This window comes from Oryzias latipes, chromosome 1, assembly GCF_002234675.1.
Source record: "Oryzias latipes chromosome 1, ASM223467v1".
Lineage (NCBI taxonomy): Eukaryota > Metazoa > Chordata > Actinopteri > Beloniformes > Adrianichthyidae > Oryzias > Oryzias latipes.
The window spans coordinates 13,602,076-13,619,299 of record NC_019859.2 but is presented as its reverse complement, the minus strand read 5'-3'; the positions used below and the strand labels follow the sequence as shown (position 1 = coordinate 13,619,299).

At 37.6% G+C, this 17,224-nt stretch overlaps 1 protein-coding gene across 1 annotated transcript; it reads left to right on the top strand.

Annotated features, from left to right (window-relative positions):
- The first annotated feature begins 5,118 nt into the window (after positions 1-5,118).
- ankrd49 (ankyrin repeat domain 49) lies at positions 5,119-14,850 on the top strand. Its single transcript, XM_004065751.4, has 3 exons — positions 5,119-5,315; positions 7,929-8,174; positions 13,868-14,850. Exons 2-3 carry the CDS (start codon positions 7,962-7,964, stop codon positions 14,342-14,344), a joined length of 690 nt encoding a protein of 229 aa, XP_004065799.1. The 5' UTR covers positions 5,119-5,315; positions 7,929-7,961; the 3' UTR covers positions 14,345-14,850.
- The last annotated feature ends 2,374 nt before the right edge of the window (positions 14,851-17,224 follow it).

Sequence of the window (17,224 nt, the reverse complement as noted above, 5' to 3'; positions counted from 1 at the left end):
TTTTTTCAGTTGCTTTAGTACAATTCTCAGATCAGAATGAAATTCCCAAAACTATTTGTTCAATCTTCACATCATGATGTCACTTGTGCACATCATATAAGCAGTTTCTCACTTCTTTGAACAAGTTGCAATTGCTTTAGTACATCCATGCAAATGATTATGTACAATTCTCTGCTCTTTGCTACATTATCAATCGTTTATGTCATGTTGATCAAAATGTATTATATAGTTCACTGTGCAATAGTCTTACTCCTCAAAACACCTAGTCATTAGTTCATCGTATAAGTCATTAACTGCAAAATGGTTGACCAAGTTGTCGTAATGTGACAAACATATTTCGCTGCATTGCAAGAGAGAATTTTCGCTCTGATGTGGATGAGAATTTGTGTCCTAACACACAGGAACGACAAGAGGTGTAGGAAGACCACACCAATTCCTACTGCACTGCCTGTACTGTTGTACAGAATATTGTCCTATCTTTTTTTCCCTTTGTGTTACTGTTTGCAGTGGGTTTTTTCTATGTTGGTATGACATGGTCTGTCAACAAATTACAATATGAACAATAAAACTGTCTTGTTCATAGACAATGACACAAGGACTTGACATTCTAATGGCACTGACATGTTCAATGACATAAAGACTTAGTTTTGAGAGATGAACTAAAGATTTTGAGCAAGTTACAGGCTTTTGCAAGAAATCCATAGTGTTTTGCTGTTTGTACAAATTGTTTTGAGAAATGCACACGTATTTGCAAACTTCAATTTTGATCTGAGAATTGTACTAAAGTGACTGAGAAAAACTGTAACATGCTATGTTCAGGTTCTATATTTATCAGTTTTAGTTTATTATTTGTTTTGATCCTGTTTAAATTCATTTATTACACTTACCAAGTCTATTTGGGTTTTACATCACCTTCATTGCCAAAAAGACTCAAACAATTTTGATTTCTTTTTCTATCTCATTAAATTTTGTATTAATAGTGTAATGAAAGGTTTTTTTCATCATTTAAAAAAGTAAGTCTCAGCTAATTTTATTCATATCTGCTCTTAGTAAATCGTATGTCTGTACATTTTAAATCCTAAGTAATTGTAAGTAATTGAAGAAGGAAAAATTACCTGCCAGGGGATCCCTGGGGTCATGACATTTAGGTCTATAAAACCCTCATCAGTAATATTTCACTTTTATTGTGATGGAAATAATGCAAGGGTAGTCTTTATAACTATAGAATGCTTTAAAAACAAAAAATAATCTGTGAATTTTTGTTCATCTGTAGTATTTCAGTCAAGCACAAACAGAATCACACAAATACAATCGAGCATGTTTGCTCACGCTTGAGCTTCACTTCTGCACATTGAGCTCAGAATCATCCCAATGGTTGCTTTTCGTGACATTTCAGTGCTTCTCCCTGGGAGACTACCGTTGGAGAGACCAGACGTACAGCAATCTCTCAGGTAACTTTAAGATAATTACTCAGCATCTGCAATAATCTTGCTCCTACACTGCAAGCCAAAAGGGACTTTTTGGGTTGTACAGCACTTTATCTACAACAAAAGGCAAATAATGCAGAAAACATTAGGAGTTTGTCTTCAGGAATTGAGCAACATCATCACAGCTGAGTGGATGCAACCTTTGCTATTGCTATGGAGATGGAGTCCAATGATGATCTATTTATAATTTTACCACAACTGTTTTAGAATGTGAGTCCATAAAAATCACACAGAGGCATTGGGTCCTTCTGGTAAACCCCTGAGAAAGCACAACTGTCCTGAAAGTGCTTCTCATGGTTTTGACAGTCTACTGAAAAGGGAAGAAAAAGCTCCATGTTTTTCAGAGAGGGGCAAGTTTCACAGCTGCTGGTCACAACATTTTATCAGTGCCATGTAAAATGCAGCGATTTGCCTGTTTAATGGATTTTTTTCTTTTAAAAAGCAGTTTTCTTACAGGAAATGACAGTTTAAATTTTGGAATCCTTCTTATTCTGTGGATTATCAAATCCAGGTTGTTCACAGTCTACTTAGTGCACAAAAAATAGTCATTAGACAACACAGAACTGCAGAAAATACAGCCAAAGATTCAAAATTTAAGAGGAAAATCAAGAAGTAAGACAACATAAATTTAAAAATGAAAATCTTACAATGATGAAATGTAAATATAAATCTTCACTAGAACATTAAAAATTAAAATTAAAAGTAAAAATTGTGCAGCCTAATGGTAGAGTGTCCACCCTTGTGACTGGGAGGTTGTGGGTGCAAATCCACTCTCAGGTTACAATCAAATGTAACCCAATATCCTTGCTTGAATTTTAAAGAAAAATATAATTTGTTTGCTCGCAAAAACCCATCTGTACCTTCAAAATCTCTCTCTTTGGTAACATAATGCATTTTTGCATTTGGAACCTTCAGAAACCTGGTTATTATCATGCTATTTCATACAATTGTTTACAGATGTTCTCTCAAACACCAGCTGGGTTCTTTCTGTACACAATTTGTATGTTCTCCCTGTGCACATGTCTTTTTCCAGGTACTCCAGATCTCTCCAACAGTCTGAAAACTTGCTTCGTAGGTTGATTGGTGACTATTCAATGAGTGTGAGTGTGTAGGTTCCAGAAACCTCAACAACCTTGCACTTGACCAACAGGGGATATAAATTGGAGATTCCAGTTGGCTCGTCTGTGCTCCTATACTTGGCCGTGGACCTCGCCTCCTGATCGTCTCAAGCCCCCAGCTGTCCCCCCAGTCCAGTTCCATTTGGATGAATCCCATCTGTTACAGTATTCTAACATGTAGTTGTAGCGTTAGATAAGTTAATTCTTCTCTAAAAGTCCTGGTACAGTCTGTCCTGGGAGAAGTCTCATCCTTCATGCGGACAACCCTGAGGTTTCTTCTTTTTTTCCCTCTGGAATCTGTTTTTTTAGAAGTTTTTCCTTACTGAGAAGGGGGGTCTAAAGGCGGAGATGTCCAGTTCAACCGAGTCTGTATAGTTTAACAATCAGGTATTGTATTTTATGACTGATTTTATGTTTTGTACAATCTGTGAAGCCCGTTAAGACAACTCTGTTGTCATATTGGGTTATATAAATAAAACTTACGGTAATTGAACTGAACTGAACATCCTTTTATGGAGCACTAAGGGAGTCCACATATGAACAGATATAAGTAATTGCTTCACTTGGTCAGACATCATAGTTTTATTAGATAAAACGCAAAGAGGATCTAAACACTGAATTAAACCTTTTGACTGTTTGTAAAATGTAAAAATGACTGTCATGCTGATAAGGATTTTGGCTTTTACTCTGACATCTTTTTGCAAATATGACGAGGATCTACAGAGCTTACAGGGGCTACGTGGATATTAATGAAGGAATAGTGTTAAATTCTCAGTACTAGGGATCCTGAAGAATGATGAATGATGCAATGACCTAAGAGTACTTTTAAAATTCATTGTATGTATGAAAATGACAAATAAAGTGTCTGATCTTGATTAGAATTCTTCTGATGTAGGCATGAAATAAAGTCGTGCCAAAAAAAGAATTCAAATGAAACTATCTCCTCGACCCTGAAAGGCAAGAAGAGAACCTGTCTAAAATAAATGAATCTGTAAAGAGAGTGGTGTGTGTAGGGATAGAAGCACAATTGAGAGGCAGCTACTAAGATTTTCATTGAACACCATATTTTCTTCACTTTCTCTATGCATGTCGGCACTATTTCCTGCCTGTTTGAGTCAGAGACTGTTTGAGTCTCTGTCTGAAGTTTGGGTTGAGTGACTTCAAGAGGAACTGAATAATAGTGCTGTAAAGCTGAAGGGGGAAACTATTTGCAGTAATGTTCTCTTGTCAGGAGAAACTCTCCCAAGAATCATTAAATGTGAATGACAAAAGAACTGACTGAAGTGAAAGGTTTTAAGAAGGGGCCGCTGTGGTACAGAGGTAGTGCAGTGTGAATGTGTGTGTGAGTGGAACTGTGACTGTAAAACGCTTTGGACCTTCAAGGAAGGTTGTAAATCGCTACATAAGTACACGCCATTTACATGTCACCAGCAAATTAAGCAGGGGTTTAACCACTAGACTATTCCTACAATGCAACCAAATCCATTTATCTGAGGCAAGTTGTTAATCGAATTGACCTATACCATTTCAAATTTGTTTCTAAATTTTATAAATCGATTTATGAGTCAATTTGGATTAAGGCACTGTAGGTTTATTTTACTGTTACGTAAAAATGACCACGTGCCAACACAGCAAACAACACATGTGATGACAGCAAAAAATGACCAAGCCATCATTCCAGTCCAATGTGTTTAAAAATCTGAATTTAGCAAAGACATGTGATCAGTGCGGTAGAATACTCAAATAATGTTCTATTTGTTTCTATGTGTAAAAACAACAGTGGGCTAAACTATTTGAAACTGTGAATCAATTCTTGTTTAATTGTGCACATAATTAATTTGCACTTAATTAATTTCCAAGAAATAGAAGGAGTCTGGAAAATTTAATCTGCACTCTTCCGTACCCAGGTATTTATCTCTGAGCCACACTTTGAATTTTTGACTAAAGATGTTCTGGATTGATTTTAAGTCAGTAAATTGTTAAAAATGAATCAATGTTGACTATGAATCATGTCAGTAACCACAAGTAATGATAACATTATGATTTGAATCCAATCGTTATTAAAATAAATAGTTGCATTCCTAAAATTAAGCAGAAAACACTGCACCACAAATAGTCAGACTTTAAGTTTTTATTTATTTATTTTGTATATTTATTTCAAGTGAATGCATTTCAGGAGAGTAAGCAAAATACAATCAATACAATACATAATAAAATACGACAAATTATTGTATTATAGGTTAAATAAACAATTTCTCTTTGTTCAGTTGTTAAATAACGCCAAGTTCATCTAATGTCGCGATGTTGTGACTTTGAAACCTTTATAAATCACCTGTAATGTAACAAAGATGCAAAACTCATCAATTACACCAGTTACAAACGTAGCCATCATGAACGCTGCTACAATGTTTTCAGTGAAGAAGTAAGTCGTAAGATGGACTTATGGGTAATGGTGTATATTCAGTGCGATTTCACAACGGTGAATAGCTTAATAAACTACATATCCCACAATGCTTTGCTTGTTTTACGCTTCCGACTGAGGGTCCGGGGGATGTTAAGGGTTTTTGTGTCCAAAAATGGCACGTTATAGTTTGATATAGCCGATCAAATGGAAATTACCTTAAATTTAGGATTGTATTAATGTTACCGTATATATGCAAAGCGGCGGTCTCAGCGGTTTGAAGTGTGCACTTGCCGAAAGGGTTTCTGGGTACGTCTTAACCTTTGTTTTTTTACAGAAGTCATCCAGTTACTTTGTCTTCAGTAGTTTTAAGGGTTCTAATTGCTTTTTCATTATTTTATATTTTTTTGTTTTTTTCAGACATAGTTTCCACTTTTCATATACATCGATTAGCCTTTTTAAGACTCTGAAAATATCAAGTTATTTTAACTTTTTAAGCTAATGCTATTATCCATTCATCGATTCGAGAATGAAAGACTCGTGTTTACTCTTAGCTTCCTTTTGGGGTGGATGATAAAACGTTTGAATCTCTATCTTTGCTTAGAAAATGGACAATGTGAGAATTTTGCACTTTAGTGTAGTTCCAGAAGGTAAAAGCTAACGGCATATTTATGAATATAATAATAGAATGATCAGGTATTTCCTCCTGCCTTACAGAATCATGGCATTTCGGAAATGATTCTTTACTTGGTAAAAGTCAATTTTGACTTTGTTCAAAGTTTCACCTAATAGCTGAATTATAGCATTTAGGTGTAACATCCCTTCAACTATAAAGAGAATCTGGTCCTTTTGAAACACATTTACACATTTAGCTACTGTTTTCAGTTTCACTCAAAAAAACTTCTAGTTTGTTTGTTTCAACAATGTTTAGCCATGTGACCCATGTGTGTGCCAAACAAGTGACTGTCAAGCCTGGGATTTGAACCTCTAAACAACCAATTGGCAGAAAAATGCTCGATTCACAGAAGAAACTATAGCTGTGTATATTAATGTTTGCCAAACATCTTGAACAAATGATCTGAAATTGATCAACAAGTTTGCAATAATTTTTTACAATTGAACTCAGTTCAATTACTGATTATTTTTTTTAAAGTTTAAGCGATTTTTTTAGTTTATTTATTTACATAGGAATAATTTAAATTAATCAAATGTGGTGCGCTTTATTTAAATAAATATATAGATATTCTCCTTAAAAAATACAATAAAAGGCTTTAAAGGAGAATCAAAACCTCCAGCTTGATGGGTTGATTGTTAGGTTTTCTGAATTTCAATTTAATTCATTCAAGATAGAGTTGTAACATTGATCTAAATAAAATGAATGTCCAAACCTCTAAATGTTTTGGTTTTTGTAGAATGCTCTGCAGCCAACTATAAATCCTGAACAGTATTGATGACAATCAATACTTGATTCTCTAGATGACAGGATAACAATAACAATTTCCCTTCAAATATTTCGACCTTTTTGTTGTTGTTTTCTTATGTCGGTTTAACAGGTTCAACTTTGAGAATGAAACAGACACCAATTAAAGAAAATAGATTCAAAAAAAAACGCTCTTTGAAAGAACACAAAAGTAAATTGCTTTACGTTGTCATTCACACCTCATAATGTTCTGTGGTGGTCTGTTAGATATAAACTAGTCATAAGAAAACTTGGGTACATTTAAAATTAAATGCAATTTGCATAAAATAAAAACATCAGGGGGGTTATAGTTTTAAAAAGAACTTTTTAAATACAAGTCAGTGTGACATCAAGATCCAAGTGAAGAATGGCAGATCAGTCAAATGCAACCTGAGGGATTTTATCTCTAACTGAAGGTTTCAAATTCACAGGAGACCCAGTTTGTTACTCATTGTTACTCAAGACACCCAACAGTTGCATTTTTCTAGGGTGAATGCCTTCAACTCCACTTGGGAGCAACTGGAGTAGCTAATTTAAAGTTGACATGTACATGCCAAACTCTACTGTTCTTACTAGAGGAGAGTAATTCACGTTGATGTAAACAAAGTCACTGCACACATAGACCATTTCAAGTCCCACTACGATCATCTTTTGATCTATTTTAATAGTGTTCCCGGTGGTTTTGAATAATGATTATGCTGCTTTTACCCCAAAAAAGAAAAATTCTGTGTCGTTTTCCTGGACAAAGTTTCTGCAGAGCGGCAGTAGTTCATTGGAAATTCACCTCTGAGGAGTGGGTGGGACTGTTGTCACGGAGCAACCCCCTTCTCAAATACTCAAAAATGCAATTCTAAGTGCCAATTTCTTGACATATTTTCTCACTTATAAGAAAAAAAAGGCCACAAGAACATGTTAAAAACACAATTTGCATCCTAATGGATCTTTAAATGCATCAAAAACTCTCATCAATGGTGAGTCTGGCAGCCACACAGTTCATTATTTTTCAATTAGCCAACAACACTCACTGAAAAAGGCAAGTGGACCCCTAAAGCTTGTTTGTCATTCATGTCCAGATCCCCCCTCAGGAGAGTTGAGATGAAAATTCAGAGTTGACAAAAGGAGAGCAGAGCAAATATTTTCTGCAACAAACTGTCAGCTGGTGGAAAGAGTTATGCAGATATCAGAACATCGTGCCTACAAGGCCAGTTACAATCCATGTTGTTAGTGTGAGCATGCTGAAATCCTCTGAGTGAAGGTAGAATCTGTCCCACATGTCTCATCCTAAATGTGAAATATCTGGATTATTAACAAATATGAATAGGAATGTATTTGAAAAAAAAAAATAGTTCTAAAAATGAACTGCACTGACACAGATGGAGTTAAACTCCTCTGCTCCTCCTTAATTAATAGTATTTGACGTGTTTCGGTCTTTCCATTTGCTGAAACTTGTCGCTGTTTTTCAGTGTGTTAAAATTCTGAGTGGACAACAGCCAGAGATGGACTTTCCAGAAGACTTTAACCAGCTGGAACTTCTCGACACTCACGGTCACCTGATTCCTCGAGGAGGCAGCGGCCTGTGGACCGAGAGCAAGGATGAGGAGAAGGAGACGGACGAGGAGGACCACAGCGAGGAGTGGTATTTAGCAAAAGAGGACGAGCTCGGAGACAGACCGGCCGAGCTGGTCCTGTGGGCCGCAGAGAACAATCGGGTGAGTTAAACCGAGGCAGTGCTGAAAGGTGGTCCAAAGATTTGGAATAATTATAGTAATCATTTAAAAGCGGCCAGCTGCTTCCATTCATATCATTTCTAGCACATCTGGGGGAAAAACTATAAAAAAAGAATAAAACCATAACAATTAGGTTTCGGCAGGTTTTACTGTATTGTTCTGAGTATAAGTCACATTTTTTTCAATATAGTTTGGCCAGGAGGTGCGATTTGAATGGCACTTTTTTTAATTTAATATTATTTTTTTGGCTGCTGGGACTTATACCCCAGAGCAACTTATAGCTTACACATTCACACCTAACGTCAGAGACACCTATTAACCTATGAAGCATGTTTCTGGACACATGCATGGAGAGAACATGCCAAGTCCACACAGAACGGTCCCAGCTGAGCCTACTGTGACAAAAAAAGCCCAATTAACATGACCACCATTTGACAGACTGTAACATTTTCAGCACCTGAGGGCACAGGACATGCTAAATCTGATGAGAAGATCCCAATTTGTTCAGTTTGTCCTCAAGTTTGCACATCTTACATGAAGTCTAAAAAAGAAAAAAGCATTATAAATAAATGTAACTGAAAGAAAACAACACTTTTAAGGTGTTTAGGCTCTAAGAAATGATAAACGGCTTGCCAACAAAAGTAACACAATCAGTAGATGACAAAAAAACAAAAATGAAGAAGACACAAAGCATTTTTGCTTTGGGGATGCTTCATATGAAGGTCAGAAGGATCTGGATTGGATCTTTGTAGATCGAGGAGCTTTTTTTGGAGGAAGTTTGTTGTAGTTGTTCAGAACATGTATGATAGCTGTGAGACAGGAGTTCAAGGTGGAGGTGGAGGACTGTTTAACCCCTTTCACTCCTGTTTTTGCTGTTATGTAGATGTTAAATCAAGGTGTTGTTACAGCAGAAGTGGTTTGATGCATATTTGAGGAGTTAAGTATTAAGGGTCAGCAGTCCAGAGCAACGCAAAATGTGGGATAGATGAAGAGGCGTGTGCATGCCATGACTAAAGAGTGTCGGCAAGAATTAAAAGGAAAGGTGTAGAAGACAGAGTAGCCATGTTGTTGGCTCTGAGAGAGAGCCAGGAAGCAGAGATGAAGGTGTTTTTTCTTTTCTTTTATGGAGGTGACAAAGATGGGTAGAAAAGTATTAAGAATGAATACTTACGTCAGATGTGTCGCAGATAAATGCAGGGAAGCAGACTGAGATGGTTTGGACATGTTCAGAGGAGGGACACAGATTATGTTGGAGCCTCCAAGAAAAAGGCCTTTAGGAAGATCAAAGAGGAGGTTCACGTGGTCGGTGTGAGTGAGAAGGATTCAGAGGATAGATGGAGGCAGATGATTGGCTGTGGCCACCGCTATAGGCAGCAACTGAAAGACAAAGACTATAGCTGTGTCCAGAATCCTTCACTACTTAGTGGACTATAGCACCATTTTGTAGTGCTGTCTGAATCTACAATTCCAAAATCGAGTGTCCTAGAAATTTCCCAGAAGTCTGTGCTAAAAAGCAGAGTGCATCGATGCTCCCTAGATTGGCGGATATAGACAACAATGCATTGCATTTGAACAATTATTGTCAAGACAAATGTATTTAAATGTATTGTTTTATTAAAATATCAACGTTTTTATCTTTAGAAGAGAGTTGATTTAGAAATGTTTGTCGCAAAGCGCTCATATCAATCAGATTTTCACTTTGTGAAATCAATGATGTCATATTGGCCATTCTAAAAAATAAAGAAAGTAGTGAGCATGGTATCCGAATAGCTTTTACGATCCAGAGCACTGCATAGTCCTGCACCATATAGTTTTTTTAGTAGTCAGGGATTAGGGTGGGAATTTGGACATGGTCTATGTTGCCAGGATACAGATCAGGTGTATTCAAACAAAGCATACTCAGTACAGAACAAACAAAGTAGGAAAAGAGTTTTGCTGCAATCCCAGACATAGGATTAAATGTCAAATTGGTCCTTTAGAAACCTGCCCCCAGTGGTCATTTTGGAAACTGCAGCCTTTGATACTTCTGTGTCACCTTTAAAGGGGCTTTATCATGCAATTCTTAAGTCTTTCAGGGTAAACTATATCCATATGTATGATCATATGTAACCTTTGGCACACTAAAGGAGGATTTTTTTTCTATAAAAATTGAGTTATTTCTCAAGCTCATTTTCCCACCCGGAAGTGAGACGACTCGATATCTGAGGCTCCGCCTTTCTCTCCTTGTGTGTGCCGCCCGTTTCATGACGCCATGAAATAGATTTGGCCCCGGCAGCGTGTCTGCATTTCTCTCACAAAATCAAACAGCATCCAAACCGTTGTGCGTATAAAAGTAAAGTGTTTAGCCGATCACCGCTAGCTCCTCAAAGAAAGTCTGTGTGTGTTTTCCTGGTGCTGGCACCACAGACTCTTCCTGGAAGGGGCTGTTCTCACTTTGTGATGTCACAATTTGAGAACTCGCTCGTATTTATGGATTGGGAGGGGCTGGAGCTCAGGGTTTTTTGAGGAATACTCAGAGCTGCGTGAATGGATACCGCTTTGGGGTTGTTATTTTGTGAGCAGTTAACATTATAATACACTTAAAAGCTCCAAAAAGTTTATTTTGTGGATTTTGTGAAATAGTGTTTAGTTTTGCTCACCTAATATTTACAACTTCCTTCGTTTTCATTGAAATCCTGCCAAAAATGTAGTAGTAGGCAGATTTACACACATTTTTCTCCAAGCTGTTTTAAGCTGAACACTTAATGTTAAAAAAGAATGAAAAGATAATTCGGGCTCAACCTGTATAACTGAGAACAGTAATGAGATCAATTCTCCGTAGTCTGAAGTGCAGCTTCAGAGCTTGCTTCAACTTTTAATGAAAACAGCTCTGCTTTCTCTCAGGGGTGTTTTGAATAATGTAACATGTAATTGCTTTGTTTTTCCTCGTGTTCCAAAGTCATGTACAGCATTTAGCATTCACGCTTGTCAGATGAACCTTCATACATACTTGCTCTGTGAGTCATATCTTATGTGCCTTTTAACAGTCGGCCAAATAATATTTTTAGTTGTTTTGATTAAAGCAAGGCGATGAGTTCTGGGAGGACAGGAACACATCATTTCTATGGCAGACACTGAGTGAAGGCCGATGCTGAATACAAGTTTGACTTTCTTTTTTTCTTCTTCAAAATCTTCCTCGCAAACATACAGTCGATGCAAAAAGAAGGTTAGTTGTTGCAGCATTTCAGCAAGTTGAAGAGAAATATTCAAAGATTCTTAAGCTTTCAAATTCCGTTTTTTGAGTCCACTTTTAAGTTTCCATGCAAGGCTTTGGCTCTAATTCAGACTAAGACGTTTTTTCTGTTTTTCTTTATATTCATTTCGTGAGAGTTTTGCAAAGTGGAGGTGGTCACATGACATTAAAGCAAACACATTTGCCTCCTCCCGCTGTAATGCATGTCTGCACCTGTTGCCATGCTGCTCTTTGCTGCAGCAACATCCACTTGTTCAAATTAGCAGCCTCACACTCGTGTGTTTGTCCTCTTCTTCCATACTCTTCTCTTATCTGTCCAATGGGTGTTGCAGAGGCTGAGCAGAAATGACATTTTAGCAAAGGTTGCTGTAAAAAAGGAAGAAAAAAACCCCAATTACATTGACAGAGCATTTCTGTTAATCCAGAATGAGCCTGAGAGGAATTGACTTCAGAAAAATCAGCATAAATGAAAGCAGTTTAAATAGAATAAAAGCTGTGCGACGGGGAGGCAATGAAAAACGCGGCATGTCGACGCCTCATGCATCCCAAATACATTTTTCATGGGCACAAGGCCTGAAAAGAAATGCCCTGTGGATTTAAATCAATCAATACAAAAAAAGTACAAAGTGATTTAGCTGAATTTACTTACAGCACATTGTAGTAACTGCTGCCATGTTGCTGTTTTCCCCAGAGGATTATTTACCCTCCTGGGAATGCAGATTATCTTTAATCCCTGCCTAAATGAATTCATTCCCATCACAGAAGGACACGGTCAATAAAATCTAAATCTGTATTTCTGCTGTGGCTGAACATGGTTTTATCCACACTTTTTTGTGTCAGTCAAGGTTTTTTCAAATTAAAAGTGTTTTTTTTTTCTTTTCCCTTTGTTCAGAATTTCAGATTCACACATTTTGAAATAACTATCATGGTTGGACTTTTTTCCCTGAAGCCTTTTAGACAATCATTGGGGTATATTTTTGGGAGTGGTCAGATGTGCAACAGTTACCCCAGCTGCCTCATAGGTAAACTTTGCCCATGAACACAAGGATAAATCACCTATGCAATAATGAAACTAAACAGCAAACACAAGAAAATGGCTTTATAGGCAAACTTTTTAAACCCCACATCTTACATTTTCTTTTTTTTTTAGTCATTAGAAACAAAAGTTGAATCTTTTTTCTAGTGTTGCTCAAGATCTTTGGACTTGATTTTTTTGGATGAGCTGCAGCAGGGGTTGCTATAGACCCCTCCCACATTAGTGTTTTTGAGCCCAAAGGTTGCAGAGAATGCTTTATAAAAGCATCAAGCTCTGCGAAAAGAAAATGAGTTCATACTGATGCATTAACTTATTAAAAAATCATCATTTTATACGTTTCTTGTCTTTGCCGGCTGAACATCTTTCCTGAATGATAAAAGACCCGTTTAGTCAGGAAATAAGATAACACAGAATAATTCATTTTGTTTGTTTTTTATCAAACCTCGTCTGCTGTTATCAATACACACAATAAATCATTTCATTTTACAATTAACTTGTAGTTTTATTGCTTCTTTTATCAGTTAATGTGTAATTTATCATCTTAGTTCGGCTTTTTATTTTGTGATCCTTTTTCCAAAAGGATCACAAAAGGTGATCCAAACACAGAGAGATGAAAGGGAGTAGCGGTTCTGCAGCTTGATCTAAAGCCCCATTCCTTTAAAAATTGGGATTTGGGTGTTTTGAACATGTTCTTGTGGCATAATACTGATGAAAATTAGGCTAAAATTTGCATTTCTGAGGATGTCTTTATTCAAATCTGTGTAAATCAGGGGTAGAGGAAAAAAATGCAATTTTTTAAACGTCTTTGTATGAATGTAAAACTACCATGTGTATTGTTTTGTTCATTATTCTGGCTTTGATTGCTTGAAATAAAACAAGTCAAATAAAAATAAAGAGTGCATTTGTGATGTGGAATATATGCTGGGCGGGCCACAATTTCCCTGCTCTGGGCTGTCGGCAACAGCAAATTTCTAATGAACTACTACCTCTGTGCAGAATTATGTCTGAGATAATGACCCAGGTTTTTGATTTTTGCTAAAAACAGCCTAATCATAATTTAAGGACAACCGGGGAACTAGGGGTGTAACGATGAATCGATTTGTATTCCTTCGATCCAACCAGAGTTATTTGTCTGAGGCAAGTTGTCAATCGAATCAAACTGGCGTAAACCATTTTAAATCATTTCAAAATGCGATCAATCGATTATCAATATTGCAAGATACCAAGTGCATCACAGCAGACAACACACACGTGATAGCTGCAAAAAATGGGAATCGTTTCACCCCTACTGGGAATGCTTTTGAAAGAGCTCAAAAGATGATGGGAGTGGGTCTAAAATGTGAATTCCTTCAGAACAGAAAGGAAATCATGGGTTACTGTTGCTAATTATCTCACACTTCCTTACAGCTGCCAACGTTGCTGCGTCTGCTGGCGGCTGATCCTCTGCTGGTGCACTGCCGCGACGAGGACAACTACACGCCCCTGCACCGTGCGGCGTACAACGGTCACGTCGAAGCAGCGTGCGCCTTACTCTCCCACGGCTCCGACATCAACCCTCGAACCATAGACGGCTGGACTCCCCTGCACAGCGCCTGCCGCTGGGGCCGCGCCGCTGTGGCGAGCTGTCTTCTGCAGAGCGGCGCAGACATCAACGCTCAGACGAACGGCGGCCTTACCCCCTTACACCTGGCTGCTTCCTCATTCAAACCATCCTTCGCTCAAACGTTGGAGCTCCTCCTCTCAAAGCGCCACCTGAAGCCCAGGCTCCTCAGCAGCAGCGGGGAAACGGCCGCAGAAGTGGCCCGGCGCAGCGGCCCACATTATTTTCTGTTTGAGATGGTAGAAGACTGCATCAGTGTGATACCACCTGCAGTGCCAACTTAAATATTTGCAGGTCTCATGGAATGATAGCATGAGATGTGTTCTACCTTATAAAAAATAAACTGATATGATCAAAGATGAATGTGGCTAAAATACTCTAGATTTTGAACTGTTTTATTAAACTATTGGTATTTCAAAAGCATCTTGAACTTGACTATTAACCGCTCAAATCGGTGTGGAAATAGAAGATGAGGCAAAGAATCTTGGTTAAGTCTTGGTTCAGTTAATAATAATGAATTTAATAATAATTTTTCATTATTAATAATAATAATGAAAAAGTCTTCCTTTAAAGTTTAAAGTCTCACTCCAATCATCTTTTGATCTTTTTTAAAAGCCTTCTCAGTGGTCTTTTAATTATGATCATGCTGGTTTTAGCCATAAGAAAAAAAAAACTGCCCATTTGTGGCCCACGGAGTGTAGTTTGTGAGTCACGACAACACATTTTTTTGAAACAGCATTTTTCCATCTGCTCCTGATTCACAATGATTTAAATAAAGAAATGCACAGAAATGCTGTTTTAAAGTGTTTTATATACCAGTATCTTCTATATGTATTCTATATCCCCTTGCATCAGAAAAATGCTACAAGAACGAGTTAAAAACACCAACATTTTCATTAAAGTGGGTCTTTAAAAGACTTTATAAATACTTTTTTAATGAACCACCTTTTTCCTAATAACCATGACACAGTCCCCATTAAAGTCTGAATGTTTTTTTTTTTTTTTACAAATCCATTAAAAACATTTACCATAAACATTATTACTGCTTTTACACATATAATGTGAAACCCTCAAATCAGAGAGGAGTCGTATTGACACAAATTTACAAGCTTTAACATGCTTCGGACACAACCGTTTCTGCTTGGATATCTGCTGGTGAGTAATAAAAAATAGAAAATATTCAATTCAAATAAGCGATCACTGAAAACAGCAAGAAAGCACTAAAATTTTAGGGAAAAATTGTCCCATTAAATAGTTCTAAATATCTGCAGTTTGGTTCAGATTTTATTTGCCTTCATCACTGTCCTCCACTAATTTAAGAAGTGGTCTGGTTTCAGGCTTTGGAGCACACAGTTAAGTTACACTTAATTCTTGTGGACACTCATTCATGATGGTTTCCAACCAGGATCTAAAGATCATGAGGAAATAAAGCATCAAAAGGATTTTAATTTGGAAATTTAATTCTTCTTCCACTTCCGGCTTCTCCCATCAGGGGTCGCCACAGCGAACAAGTCGCATGGTAAATTTGGCAATGTTTTACGCCGGATGCCCTTCCTGACGCAACCTTCTCAAACCGGGCTTGGAACCGGCAGAGGTAGAGAAGGGAACAGGGAGCAGCCCGGAGTCGAACTCTGGTTTCACGGACGGAAGGCGCCGCAAACCAGCACGAGCTAAACCGCAATAATTTGGAAATTTAATTATGCTTTGTTAATTTTGTCAACTTCATTGCAAGGTAGACGTGTCTACAGCTCAACTCTTATGGACTTTAAAGGTAACCAATTTACCTTCAAAGGAAAATGAATGTGTGCCATCCTTTCAAATTGAATGATTATCAGAAGTTTTCTCAAAAGAATTTGCAAGATCCTTTAAAGTGGTGCAGTGGTATTGCATTGTCAGCGTATAATGTGCAGGTTTGTCAAAAAGTAGAAAAGGAAAAAAAGAAGTTGGGTTATCAATTTTCTAAATGCAGCTTTTTCTGAATTCAAGTAGAAACAACCCTTAAAACGAGAAAGACAGAAAATTGCTGTTACAAAATCAACCCTCCCTATCTGGGTCAGTTAAACAGAAAATTATACACAACTTTTCACTTGTTAAACCACTGACAGAAAATGTTTTAACATTCTTCTTTGTACCTGTCTAACAGCTCAGCTCATCCATTAGCAACTCATTGCTCTCGCTTGTGTAATTTCTCAACCATTTACTGCCAGATTGTGATGTCAGCCCAGATGACACCATCTCATTTACCCTCTTTACTCATTTTTAGAGCATTTTTGGTTTGTTATGCATTTCATCATTATTTTTCATCTTATCTGACAGTTTTAGTTTGTCATCATTCTAAAACCCATACATTTTCTGTACTCAATTGCTTATGGAGTCATTGGGTTGCTAGAGCCCATCCAAGCCACTCACAGGCAAAGTTGAGGTACACCCTCATTACCAGCCCATTGCAGAGCAACACAGAGACACACAGTCACACCTCAGGGACAATTTACAGTCTTCAATTGATTTACAAAAATTTACAAGATTGTTTTTTGGACCGTGGTGGGAAGCTGGAGTGTCTGAAGAAAACCCACACCTGTACAGGAAGAACACGCAAACTCCACACATGCAAACTGCTGGGATTTGAACCGCTAATCACTACATCGCCCTGCTATCCTAGATTCTAAAAAAACCTTTCCCAATAATGGTGTTTTTATGTAAACCCGGGATTGAAAATCCTCGCACCGTGTACAGGTCGCTTTATGTTTTTCTAAGAAGAGGATCCAGTGCTGTCTGCCTGTTTTCATAGGCACAGTGAGGCAAATACGTATTTAGGCAAGCAGCTTGGTGAAAAAAGATCCACTGTTGGATTAAATTATTAGTAAATGAAAGAAGCTAAACATGACTGTCAATCTCCCCTTGGACTGGGGCTCCATGCAAGATCTCATCTCCTGGGGTCTCAATGATCCAAAGAAAGGCGTGGATTCAGCCCAAAACTTTAGGGGAGGAGCTGGTCAATAACCTGAAAAGATCTGGGACCACTGTTTCCAAGGTTACTGTTGGTAATACACTAAGACATCAGGGCAAGGAAGGTTCCCCTGTTTAAACCACCACGTGTCCAGGCCGGTCTAAAGTTTGCCAAAGACCATTTGGATGATACAGAGAGGAGTCATGGAAGAAAGAGG

Excerpts from the sequence above, each read along its gene's own strand:
- ankrd49 (XM_004065751.4), top strand. The coding sequence starts at position 7,962 with ATGGACTTTCCAGAAGACTTTAACCAGCTGGAACTTCTCGACACTCAC. Across the intron at positions 8,175-13,867 it reads GGGCCGCAGAGAACAATCGG|CTGCCAACGTTGCTGCGTCT; the intron begins GTGAGTTAAACC and ends ACTTCCTTACAG.